Source organism: Aotus nancymaae, unplaced genomic scaffold (genome assembly GCF_030222135.1).
Source record: "Aotus nancymaae isolate 86718 unplaced genomic scaffold, 86718_ANA_hifiasm-v0.15.2.pri h1tg000003l, whole genome shotgun sequence".
Taxonomy (NCBI): domain Eukaryota; kingdom Metazoa; phylum Chordata; class Mammalia; order Primates; family Aotidae; genus Aotus; species Aotus nancymaae.
Genome location: NW_026988414.1, coordinates 21,495,899 through 21,509,892, shown reverse-complemented (window position 1 = coordinate 21,509,892; position 13,994 = coordinate 21,495,899). Strand labels below are relative to the sequence as shown.

Here is a 13,994-nt window from a genome sequence, read left to right as displayed (position 1 = left end):
GACAGGGACTGGGGTAAAAAATTTAAAGCGTAGCTCCCAAAACCTCAGTAATCAAGATAAATATTATTTTAATAAGTATTATATTAAAGTATTAAAACCCAATGCAAAAAAATACATGATGAACAAAATATCAAAAATTTAAATAAAGGTAAGATTTGATCCTACACTTGCCACAGCCTGGCTTGCTTGCTGCACCCTAATCCCTGCCCTGAAGAAGAGACACACATGAGCCTTCCAGTTGTCAACATAGAGAGCAATGTCTTTAGTAATGGTGCTAAAGGTTGCTAGACGTTTCTAAATAGTTACCACACCTTGCCCACTTTTGTTCCATCTCACTTAGTTCTTACCCCCCTCTAGTCAATCTCTGCCAGTACATCCGTTGTTTATGGAGCTGATAGGAATCCCTTTTAGGGATCTGCACCCTTCAGAGTCCTGAAGACCACATGAGAGGTTTCTTTTTTTTTTTTCTCATGCAGAACACTTCTGTGTGTAACACAATCCTTAACAGGTTAAATATCATTGGGTAGGCAAATCCTGAATGCTAAGATGACTTAGCTTAAATGGATGTTGTAGTTATTCAAGAGCCTTAGAGATCTCACATACACTTTATTTCTACATTTCTATTTATTTATATATTTTCAGAGAGATAGGTGTGCACAGCTAGCTCCTGGGACTCTAATGAGAGTTACATCTTCTAGTATTTACCAAAACCAGTGCTCGGCACTTTAGACAGAATATCACAAATTTGCCTGTCAATCATTTAAAGATAGGTGGTGTTCCCATTTCACAGAGAAGGAAACTAAGCCTCAGGGTGGTTATGTACATTGCCAAGGTCATCCATTAATGAGGCAGACATGGGGCTCAACCTGCAGTTGTCTGACTCTACAAATGGCAAAAAATTGCTGAAGACACTCTTTTGGGAGATGGATCAAATACTGTGTTTTATGAAGTTGAACAGGGACAATTTGGGAATATGATTCTCCAGGTACCAACATCTTCCTTGAAAGTATTGTTTCACCTTATTGTCCCTACCTGGCCTTTGAAGACACGGAGTGTATGACTCTTGCTTCCAATCTTGTTCTCTTTCTAGCATACTATGGTACCACCCACTTGAGATTCTTTCAATTCTGTACCCACTTTAAGGAGTGTGCTGTTGAAATGACTTTCATAATCTTAGCAAGAGCCCTTCAGTTCATAAACGTAAGGGCACAAGCTTTCTCTCACTTACTATGATAGCTCAGTCTAGCAGATGGGTTCTTCTGAATTATTCATTTGTGACTAATTTGCTTAGTAGCCTCTATGTACTTATATCCCATCTCTCTTATGAGTGAACCTAAGTGCTTTGGGAAACTATTTTATTCTATAATCAAAGAATGAAAGATGGAACCAACTTTTGATAGTTGCCTTATATTTAAGCAGTCGCCCCAAACTTGCTAATTCTTGGTTTCTCTTTCCTTACTCCATAGACATATACCAATCATGAGTGACATGGTTTGGCTGTGTTCCCACCCAAATCTCATCTTGAATTGTAGCCCCCATAAATCTCATGTGTCATGGGAGGGACCTGGTATGAGGTCATTGAATCATGGGGATGGGTCTTTCCTGTGCTGTTTTTGTGAATAAGTCTTATGAGATCTGATGGTTTTATAAAGGGGGTTCCCCTGCACATACCCTCTTGCCTGCCATCATGTAAGACATCCCTTTGCTTCTCCTTTGACTTCCACCATGATTGTGAGGCCTTCCTGGCCATGTGGAACTGTGAGTCATTTAAACCTCTTTCCTTTATAAATTATCCAGTCTCTGGTATGTCTTTATTAACAGCATGAGAATGGATTAATACAATGGATCTAGAACCAAAATTATTCACTTAGGGGATCCATTGATAGGCTTCAGAGGGTCACTGGATATCCCAGTATTATCTGCACATTTTAGTTATGTGCATATGTTCTTTTGTCTGGAGGGAGAGAGTTCATAGCCTTTATTAGATTTTAAGAGGGTCTATAAATCCAATTTATGAACAACTTACAAGAGAAATCAGTTTAATATTCTGGTTACAAAAACCGGTCAAGGTTTTGGGTCCCCCATCTGGAAGAAACCACAGGAATGATCTTATTCACCACAATTAATCTTCCTGAAACATGGTGTGATGTCCTAGATGAAATCACTAAGGAAGAGAGAAGAAAGGAACAAGCTCCCCTTATTTATTACCTGGAATTTGCTTAGGCTCTCTTTTGCCCTAAGACTATGACATCACTTCAGCCACTGCTTATATTGCATCCCTGCCAGATGTGCATTCAATCTCTGCATGAAAACTTCAGCAACCAGGGAATGCCCACAATCTACCATGACCCTAGGTCATTGTATATAGCTTCATTTGTTTTAGTTTTTTAAAGTTTTATTTTATTGATGTTTTATATGCTTTGAAAATAATTGAAATGAGCTAGAATCAAGGGCAAGAAAAAATAATGAAACCATTCAAGGATGTTGCAGTGTGGGGGTGGCTGATAGGGAGTGCCAGGAAACTGCTTGTAAGGGAGATTACTGTGTCTGAGCAGAGGAGGCACTCCCGAGATTCTTGGCAGCAATGACAAAAAGAGAAGCCCAAGGGATTCCCTAACTTTTCTGATCCAATGCAGAGAAGAGAGCCATGTTTTCAAGGGAGGTGGGTATTCTCCTAACTGTTGTGTTCCAGGAGAAATTATCGTAAAGCTTTTTATACAATGTACATTTAAAAGGGCATAATGGATAAATGGCTCTTTGCCAGATGTTTTACCAGAAATGTAAGACATTTCTTGTAAGAAGCCTTAATAGGAACTGGACTCTAGGTTTGATTTTTTAAAATAATAAAAGACACAGTACTTAACTGCTTCAATACGTCAATGTTCAGTTGTGCTATCCCAGATAAAAGAGAGGAGAGCATTTATGGAACACATTTATGGAGGTGGTCTCAAAAAAGTGCATTTGATTTTTCTTGACCCACCAGGAAAACAGTGGATGTTCATGAGCACCTTCCTAGTCAGTTCCACAAAAAAAAAAAAGGGAAGGAAATTTATAGGAACATGTCTTTTTGGCTGGCCATCCAAACCTGCCTCCTCTGGTTCTAGAGACTTTCCTTGCAGGTCACTGTGGGGTTGGACCAGGGGAGAGTTTCAGAGGTGTCATGGCTTAACTGCAGCTCTGGAGGCAATAGTAGTGGGGATCTCACTGGCCCTGACAGTGCTGCTCAGATACCAAATCCCGCGGCCTGAGTCACAAGAGGTAAACGGTTTGTAATACTCTCTCTTTAGGATCTCCTCCTCCTTTTTGTGTCTTTTGCATAGAAAATTGATATTCTTTGTTAAATGGAGTCAATATTACAAGTTTTTCTGGTGGTTTTTGAATGATTTCTAAATTGATCCAGATATGACTCTGTCAAGAGATATGATTTTACAATGTACAAAACATTTAGAAGTAGACTTATTTGTATAATGTGACATAAATGGTCTCAAGTTTTTTTTTAAACTTCATAACCAGGATGCTAAGTTAGTAATATTCAATGAGAAATTCAATCCTCAATAAAACTACTTGAGACATGAGTATCCACATTATAATTAGAGGCTTGTTCGGTGACCCTGAAATTAGAATATCGGAGTGTAAATCATCTTAGTGACAGTGCCATCAATTCAGTTCAATTCGTTTTCTAATAGCTACCTGGCAGAAAATTCAGATCTGAGATCTTTAGTGATCCCTGGAATGCAGGATCTATCAATTCTCTTGACCATTAGAGACCAGTTAAGATATAATTGTTTATAATAGTCTTCCCTCCCCAGCTTATTGACGGCACTTCCATCTCCATACAGAACTGAGACCAAGCAGGGCGATGCCTTTCCTCAAAAGCGTAGCTTGGATTAGTTTAAGAGCTTAGACACGTAATCAGTTGAGAACTCAGAGTCCTGTGTCATCATAGAATGGAATAAAAACTGCTGAGTGGCAGCAGTCACCAAACAATATCAGTAGCAGAATGAATGAAACCAAAAAATTATATTGAACTGGAGAGAAACTTGCTGTGAATCAGATTGGTGCCAGGACATAATCAGGAGAGGAGGCAGAGCTGGCAGTGGGATGCAGGGAAAAAACAGAAGCATTCATTCATTCAATCATTCATTCATTTATTTTCTCACTCACTAATTCATCACACACAGGATGAGTATTTTTTATCCACTTGGGATTCTTCTAGACATTGGGCTTTCAAATCAGACATGAGCTCCTTCAGGAACTTGGACTAGTATGAGAAAATACATGAAGTTAAGATCGGAGTTAAACAGAAAAAGGCTTGGAGCAGTAGATTGGGTCAAAATTCTGGAGGAACTTGGTTGCCAGCCTTAAATACAGTGGTTTAGCCTTGATTCTAAGGCAATGGAAGGGGAGAGCATCACATGTTAAAGAGGGAATGCCATACAGGGAGATGTGCACAAATATGGAGATGAGAACAGAGCTATGGTGCTAAGTTGAGGGTAGAGAGGGGTGGGCGTGGTGGCTCATGCTTGTAATCCAAGCACTTTGGAGACCAAGGCAGGCGGATCTCCTGAGGTCGGGAGTTCAAGACCAGCCTGACCAACATGGTGAAACCCCGTCTTTGAAAAAAAAAAGAGGACAGAGCTATGGTGCTAAGTTGAGGGTAGAGAGGGGCATTGCAATTGTCTAAGTAAAAAAGTATTTAGCTGGAACTAGAAGTAGGAATGACATTGCTAAATGAGAGGTGTTAAATGGGAAGTAGATTGAACCAAAAACGTAGATATCCAGAAAGGATATATTTGAATATATCAGGAGACAAAGAAGCCAGAGAAGAACATAGGGAGGGATCAGAGATAAAGCAAAAAGAGAAGAAAGTTTCCAGAATATAGAATCTCATTAGTTAATGGTGCTTCTTTGTAACCAAGGAATACCAGAATTGAGAAATGGCTATTTAAATTAGGTGCAGGGAGATCCTTGGTGACTTCAAAGAGGATAGATAGATAGATGAGGGAATGAGTGGAAAATGAGAATTGGAAACTGTAAATGTATTCTAGTCTTTTAACAATTACACCATGAAATGAAGGAGAGTAGCCTGGGAGAACACTAGTTGTATTCATTAGAATTTTTTCGGTTGCAAGTGACAGAGAAACCAGCCTGAAGTTTACATAACTGAAGAATCTATGGGGATAGTGTAGGCTTCAGGCATGGAAGTATCAGGGTACAGTCAATGCCATTAGTATCTCTTGGCTTGATTCAGTTTTCTTCTGTATGGTAGATTCATTTTCAGGTTTCATATGGTGATGAGCTGTAGTAGTTTCAGACTCATATCTTCCCAAATTCAAATCCCGTGATACGAAAAGAGAAGGTTATTTACCTAGTTGATTAAGCAAAGTCTTGAAATTAGCTCTGGTTTGGTTTGGATTGGCTTGACTAGAGTCAAGGGTCCATTTCTGATGGGGATGGAGTTCACTGGTTGGTGTAGGCCTGGAGATGGATTCCTCAGGAAGCACATGGGATAAGAATGGGAAAAGGCATGGTTCCTTGGAGGAAAATTAGAGTACTATTGATAGAGAATGGAGAATGGATGCTGGGTGTCAAAAAGAAGTGTCTAAACTCCAAGTTTTAAAGAGAGTAATTGATGGATAGAGGCCTGAAGCAGAAAGGAGGGAATACAATGAAGGTGCATGGATGAAATTGATTTTGAAAGGAGGAAGCATTCTCATTTCTGAGATGGCAGTGAAGGAGAAGATAATAAAAGATGTTATGTAGACAATTTGACATCTAAGTGAGGCAAGTTGAGAGTGCATATGTTAAATAACTTTAGTGTTCAAGTAAAAATCCAAATGAGGGAATATGTAGTGTTATTTAAAAATAATTTAAATATCTTATTATATCAGCTATATTACAGCAAATAATTATAAATAGAAATTGAAAATAAAATTCTGCAGCTAACATATCAAATGCTTTTATTCTTTATACTGCAGATGTACTCTTTACAAAGTTTAAGTATTCTCATTGTTCAACTCCCACTTATGAGTAGAACATGTGGTGTTTAGTTTTCTGTTCTTGTATTAGTTTGCTGAGAATGACGGTTTCTAACTTCATCCATGTCCCTGCAAAGGACATGAATTCGTCCTTTTTTATGGCTGCATAGTATTCCATGGTGTATATGTGCCACATTTTCTTTATCCAGTCTATCATTGATGGGCATTTGGGTTAGTTCCAAGTCTTTGTTATTGTGAATAGTGCCATGATAAACATACGTGGGCATGTGTCTTTATAGTAGAATGATTTATAATTCTTTGGGTATATACCCAGTAATGGGATTGCTGGGTCAAATGGGATTTCTATTTCTAGATCCTTGAGAAATCACCACGATGTCTTCCACAAAGGTTGAACTAATTTACACTTCCACCAACAGTGGAAATATATTATTTATGACATTTTTTTACTTGCATCCAATTTCATGGAGTAGATGTATCAAAATTCACTTAGTCTTTTTACTTAAAGACATTGAGATTGCTTTCATTTTTAAAAAATTAGAAATAGATAATAATACAATTATTATTATATAATTAGCTGTTTATTTTTCTTGAGGTTATTTCTGTAGTAAAAGTTCCCAGGAATAGGGTAATTGTGTAAAAGGGAATAAACATTTTATGTCTCCTACATGTGTTTGCAAAATCACCTTACATAAAGTATGGAAAATTGCCAATGCCCCTGGCCATATAAGGAAGTATTAGTTTCCACCAGGTACAGTGGCACACATCTGTAATTCCAGCACTTTGGGAGGCCAGGGTGGGTGGATCATTTGAGGCTAGGAGTTTGAGACCAGCCTGGCCAACATGGTGAAAACCCATCTCTACTAAAAATATAAAAATTAGCTGGGCGTGGTTGTACTAGCCTGTAATCCCAGCTACTTGGGAGGCTGAAGTAGGAAAATAGTTTGAACATGGGAGGCGGAGGTTGCAGTGAGCCGAGATCACAAGATCACGCCACTGCATTCCAGCCTGGGTGACCTTGCAAAACTCTGTCTCAAAAAAAAAAAAAGAAAAAGAAAAAAGAAAAAATCCATTAATATTTTTAAGATAACTAATGTAGCACAGTAAGCACTTAATGCCAGGATGGGTCTAAACACCTGAGTCACGTTAATTCATTTAATTATCACACTGACCCTATGAAGGGGAAATTTATTATGATCCATGTTTTTATAGATAAGGAAACTAAGATATAAACAGATTAAGTACACTACTGAAGTCCCTACAGCTAGGAAGTGCTAGGAGCAGTATGTGAACCATGGGAATCTGAATTTCAAGCCTGCATGCTCAACCACTGGGCAATATTGCTTTGTGATAGTTTTTGCTTAGCATTTCCTCAAGTATTGTTAACAACTTGTATACATTTTGTGAGAATTTCAGAATGTCTTTCTCTGGGAGATTCTTTCTTGATGGTTTTGCCCCAGTACAGAGATAATAGTGGGAAAATTCTTATGGACTTGGATACCTCAGATGGTCTGGATGGAGAGATTTATTAATAAGTCATACTTTTTTTAACTCTTTATAAAGATGTATCTAAAGTTCAGAAACTAATAATTATGTTGCTAAGCATTAAAAATAAATGTAGTTATTTCATCCACCCAGGGTAGATAGGCTTTTTTGAGGGGCTCTGATGGTTCTACAATCTAATTCAACCATGCTGGTTACCATGGAAACTTACCTTCTGGCTTTTCTTGAACATCTGAAATGTGGGTATTCTTCTGATGTGACAAGTTTCAGCCAGCTCCTGGGAAAGCAAAGAAAGGGCATGAAGTTACAGTATTGGTGTCCTCTCTGTACCAAGTATATTCTTTGGTAACTTCTCAGGAGGTGTGTCTGAAAGTACAAGGAGACCTGACGCTTTACAGACTCTCCTGCTATGAACTTTTCTAACATATCCTTAAAGCCTCTAGGAATGTCACAATGATTGACATGAAATGATTGATAGAAAATGATTGTTACAGCATTCCTTGGCTTTTTCATCCCACAGAACAAGGAGGTGGGTAAGAGATGGAGGACACAACAGAATAGATGCTTAATAGCAAAATGAGCTGCATTAAAGGACCCTGTGAAAGAGGGGCCCCAGTGGGGGCCAATATTAAAATGGCTTATTGCAAAAAATAGAAACGAGTAAACAAATCTTTAAACCTCTACTTGAGACATGGGATGCATCCTCATCTAGCATTTTAAGTAAAGCTTACACGTTTTTCTTTGAGGTCCTTCACTGCCCATCTTTGTGAAAGATTTGGAGCCAAAAGATGAGAAAATATACCAGTATTCCAATTGTTTTAATCTATTCCAAACTACTTTCAAATGTTAGTTTTTCTTTCTCTTGTTTAGGAGTCAAAAGAAAATTAGTCACCCACAGGATCAACAGAATTGGACATCTCTCTCTAATATACCAATCATTTTATTGGCATTAAATCTCTTGCCCTGCCACTCATAGCACACACACACACACACACACACACACACACACACATGCATACCTGAACATGCACTGTATTATAGTGTTTCATGACCACATAAGGACAACAACTGATATATAAATTATCATTAGACAATTATGCATTTTGTTCTACCTTAAAAGACAATGAGCTATAATAAAAAAAGCCAGACAATAGCATAGGTTGGCAAGATGTGGAGAAATCAGAGCTCTCATACATTGCTGCTGAGAATGTAAAATGGTGCAGCTGCTTTAGAAAACAGTTTGTCAGTTTCTCAAAAAGTTAAACCCAGAGTTACCATATTGCCCCAAAATTCCAATCCTTGATATATACCCAAGGGAAATGGAAATTTTGTTTACACAAAAATTTGTACACTAATGTTTATACCATTATTTTTTTTGACATGGAGTTTCACTCTTGTTGCCCAGGCTGGTGTGCAATGGCGTGACCTCGGTTCATTGCAACCTCCATCTCCAGGGTTCAAGCAATTCTCCTGCCTCAGTCTCCCGAGTGGCTGGGATTAGAGGTGTGTGTCACCGTGCCTGGCAATTTTTTGTATTTGTAGTAGAGATGGGGGTTCGCCATGTTGGCCAGGCTGGTCTCAAACTCCTGGCCGCAAGCAATTCACCCGTCTGGGGCTCCAAAATTTCTGAGACTACAGGCGTGAGCCACTGTGCCTGGCCAAAGTACTGATACATTCTATAACATGAATGAACCTTGAAAATGTATACAGTGAAAGCAGCCAGTGACTAAAGACCACATGTTCTATGATTCCCTTTATATGAAATGTTCAGAATAAGCAAATCTATAGATAGACTGTGGATTTGTGGTTGCCTAGAGTTGTGGGTGGAGGATGAAGGCAATTGGGTGTAACTACTAAAGTGTATTCTGTTTCTTCTTGGAGTGATGAAAGTGTTCTAAAATTGATTGTAGTGATGATTGTGCAACTCTGTGAATATAGAAAAAATAAAAAGATAGTCATCCTAGCTGTATATTCTGAATTTGTAGGTTATGATTCATCCTAAAGGGCAACTAAACACTCACACTTTAATGAAGCTTGAAGGAAATGGAGAAAGGGAATTTCTATTATGCTCTAGGCACCATGTTGTATATTTAACGTATTTTATCTCATTTTATCTTCTGTTAAGAAACTGAAATTTATGGAGGTTGAACTATAATAGATCACAAAATCATTTAAGGTCAGAATGGTAGATGTCATGTTTTTCATTCTCAAGCTCAAATGCATTCTAACATGTGGATAGTCCACCTGTTGTTACCTTTCACCATTATAAATTAACAAATATTAAAAATAATTTTGTAGAGACATTGTGTGTATTAACAAGACACATTTTGTTTGAGGTTATGGGTTTATTTTTTGAGGGGATGGGATGAGGGAGGATGGCTTCAGAGACAGGAAGAAGAGATTTCTGGGAATTTCTTGTGATGCTTCAAACACACACACACACAAAGCATAAGATATAGTAAGAGGAAAGCAAAATATACTAAGATGTCTGTAATACACTCAGTTAGGTTCTAGAAATTGATGAACAATCTATCACAGGGATGAAAACTGTCTTTTTCCTTGAGCCCAACTTTAACAGATTGCTATGGTCTCCTTAGAGCAACTCTGCTGAGGAGGATTCTGGGGCAGGGCCCAGAGCAAGTGGTGAAGAACATTGGGATTGATTAGTGAGGCCTGCCACAGCATAAGAGGGGAGAGGGGTATCAGGAGAGCTAACCGTTTTTTGCTAACCTTTTTTAAAAAAAGTAATACAAAACACACAAGAGCATAATGAGGCAGTTTACTATAGTTTATATTAAAAAAGTGAAATTCTACTTGATGTTAAATTGATCGTATATTATTAGTTACTGAGACAGTGCTATTTAATTACAATGCATTTGGATTTTGAATATGTGCAAGGAAGATTTAAGATTCTTACCGGAGAATTGTTCACATCCACATTAGCAAAAAATACATTCTGGTATTTCACAGACATTGCCTTCAAAATAAAAAACAAATATTTCCCATTAGTTTGGTGTTAATATTAAAATATACACTAGAAGCATCTTTTCAGTAGAAACAAAAAAACGAACAAAAAGTTTGTTGAAGAGGACTAAGCATCATTCTGGTATTTCACTACAGCCTAGAGCTTGAAGCATCAAGTCAAATGTCAGATGATGCCAAGGTTAAATGATGCAAGGACCAGTGACAGAAGCAGAGTCATAAAGAACCAAACTGAAGATTAGAGTTTCGAGGTTGGCAAAGAAATAATGGAATGTGGGTGGTGGGTCCAGACTTACCTTGTGGGGTGGAGGAATGGATAACAGAGTAGCTTTCTCCTGGGAGAGCAGGTGGGGGAATCTGTCTTCAGTGATCTTTGAGATACAGTTCTCTGAACCATACTCTACCTTCTCTTGCCTAGCATTTTGGGAGGTGCTGGTGCTGCTGGCAGTAGAAGGCTGTTCTGCTTGAAGTGATGTCAACATTTTAATGCTGGTCATCAGTCTAATTTCCTTGCATCCCTATTGCCATCTTTCTGTGCTCTAATATGTGTGGAAAGTAGGTTTTCCAAGTTCCACTGCTAGCTGACTTTCAATTAGGTTCTTCCAATGGGAAGTATTTGCAGGAAATGGAAGTTGGGAGGAGGGAAGAAGTAATTCTCTTCTACTTCTGTTTTGTTCTGGAATCATCTTTGGTAGTGATGATGACCATGGTGGTGGTAGTGGGTCTAGGGTAAGTGGATGTGGCAGCAGCCACAGCAGCCGCAGCAGCAGCAACAACAGTGGCCTGTAAATGTCAGCTCCTGGGTGTCTTTTCACACAGCTGTGTTCATACCTTATGGACATTTGATGTCATCTTGACTTGTTTGCTTAAAATCATATCTCATGAATTTCTGGTGGCTTATTTCTGTTGATCTAACTTGAAAATGTTTCCTGAATTTGATCTTTTCTTTTTCTCTAGAAGTTGCTGCTCTAGTTTTGGAAAAACCTGTCATTACTGTCATTCACCCTGGGTTTCCTGCTTTCAGTCTTTCCAACCTATTCTTGTGCAACCTCCAAAAATATTTTCTTTTGTTTATTTGAGATGAACGTACCATCTGCTATCCAAAAGTATTTTCTAAGTGCCACAGTTGATTGTGGCAAAATCCTTCTTAAAATTGTCCTTTTTGACTCTCCACAGCAATTCGTTAAGTTATAACACAAGATCCTACTCGATCTGGCCTTAGCTTCCTTTTTGAGGCTCATGTTTTGCCACTTCTATTGCACACTACGTGTTAGCCTCACACATGACATATTGCTTTCCCCTGATCACACCATACAATTTCTCAACAAAATTATAACCTTTGTTTTTCCAGAAATGTTCTTTTCAGGAGTCTATGCCTAGTGATCCTCTTAGCCCAGGGTCAGCAAACTATGCCCTGTGGACCAAATCCAGCCTTCCACCCGTTTTTTAAATAAAGTTTTATTGGAACTAGTTGCCCATCTGTTTTTGTGTTGTCATTGGAATTTGCACTATAGCAGCAAAGTTGAGTAGTTGTGACAGAGATCATGTGGTCTACAAAGCTGAAAATATTTTCTGTCTTGTCCTTTACAGGAAAAGTTTGTTGACCCTTGCTCTTGCATGATTAAAATCACTTCTTAAAACCCACATTTTCTTGTGATTTATTGATTCTTTTTCTTGTTGCAATACATCCATTAGCAGTTTCTTCAGAGGGATTCTGTGGGTAGTAAACTTTTGGTTTTTGTGTGTCTGAAAATATTTTGAATTCTTTCCCTCTCTTGAATAATGGTTTTGCTTACTAACTTCCATTTCATCATCCTGGAGAGCCTGGGAAGCAAAAGTGGTGAAGATTTCTTTGCCTCCCTTGCAGCTAGAGTTCTGGATGCAAATTTCACTTTACCAGTCAGATACATGCCAGTGAGACTTGAAAGGCAGAATGAGACAGAAGCTACTTTCTTTTTATTTTTTGGTGGAAAACAAGGTTGTGGGCACTGGTTGTGCTAGAGGCAAGCAGTGGTGGCAGCCAGACTCAGGGTCTAGAAATCAACTTCTCAGATGTCCAGAGGCCATTGTGGCTATAGCAGCTGCCTAATCCTTGTTCTGACTCTCTGAATGCTGCTCTGTTGGTGGTTTTTTAACTCCCAATCATGGCCTCCTGTTTCCTGTGACTTCTGGTTATGGCAAAGTTAGAATCTCCACAAGTGGGTCTGTTGTGTTCTAAAGAGTGGTTCATGGAGTTTCTGTCCCAAGCCCATTCACCTGGGCTTCTGATGATTTTATGAGCATTTAATTCCTTGTTTTAAAATCATTTTCTAATTTGGCTCTCATATGGTTTTTGTTTCTTGCTTTGATCTCTGACTGATATAGTCATCTAACCTTTCTGGCACCAAGGACTAGTTTCGTAAGGCAATTTTTCCATGCACTGGGGGCAGGGGGATGGTTTCAGGATGAAACTGCTTCACCTCAGATCATCAGGTATTCGATGCTTATTAGGAGTGTGCAACCTAGATCCCTAGCATGTGCAATTCACAGTAGGGTTTGCACTCCTATGAGAATCGAATGCTGCCGCTAATCTGACAGGAGGCGGAGCTCAGGAGGTAATGCTTACTCACTGGCCCCTCACCTCCTGCTGTGTGGCCAGTTCTGAATAGGCCATGGACCCATGGACTGGTACTGGTCCATGGCCCAGGTGTTTGGGATCCCTGATTTAGAGGAAGTAAAGCCTTCCTCCAACCCCCTCATATACTATGAGTTTTTAAAACCAAGTATGCACATGATACAGGAATACTTTCTCTTACAAAAGTTCAAACTTTACAAGAAAAAGCAAAATATGAAATTCTCCCATTCACAACCTTTTCACAATTCTTAACTTGTTTGATATGCATCTTTCTGCTCCCCATTTGTTTGCACATACAAATTATATATGTGTAAGCATATATACATATGTTTATATACTCACATATGTACTTATGTGTACATATATGTGTCTGTTTTACATAATTGGGGCCATACTCTATACATGTTTTATACTGTGCTCTTTTTACTTAATAATATGCTGTCCCTAAGAAAAATTTAAAAAAATATGTTGTCCTGGAGATAATTCCATATTTACATGGATCTACTTAATCCTTTTTTATTTCTTTTTTGAGACCGAGTCTTGCTCTATCACCCAGGTTGGAATGCTGTGGCGCAATCTCAGCTAATTGCAACCACTGCCTCCCAGGTTCAAGCAATTCTCAATACCTCAGCCTCCTGAGTAGCTGAGACTACATGTGCGTGCCACCACACCCAGCTATTTTTTTTGCATTTTTAGTAGAAATAGGGTTTCACTGTGTTAGCCAGGATGTTCTCAATCTCCTGACCGCTGATCTACCCGCCTCGGCCTCCCAAAGTGCTGGGAATACAGGTGTGAGCCACCATGCCCAGCCTCTACTTAATCCTTTTAAACATCTGAAATATTTCACAGAGTAGATGAACCAAAATTTAAAAACTATATTAGCATTAACCTGGATTCCT

The 13,994-nt window shown here is 38.7% G+C and overlaps 1 protein-coding gene across 1 annotated transcript in view; it reads right to left on the bottom strand.

The window, feature by feature from the left end:
* TXNDC8 (thioredoxin domain containing 8) overlaps positions 1–13,994 on the bottom strand; it is a 43,267-nt gene that overhangs the window by 11,903 nt on the left and 17,370 nt on the right. The window contains exons 4-5 of the mRNA XM_064375447.1: positions 10,417–10,476; positions 7,711–7,776 (exon numbers count right to left, since the gene is read on the bottom strand). Coding sequence (XP_064231517.1) covers positions 7,711–7,776; positions 10,417–10,476 — 126 coding nt within the window. The remainder of the gene's footprint in view (positions 1–7,710; positions 7,777–10,416; positions 10,477–13,994) is intronic.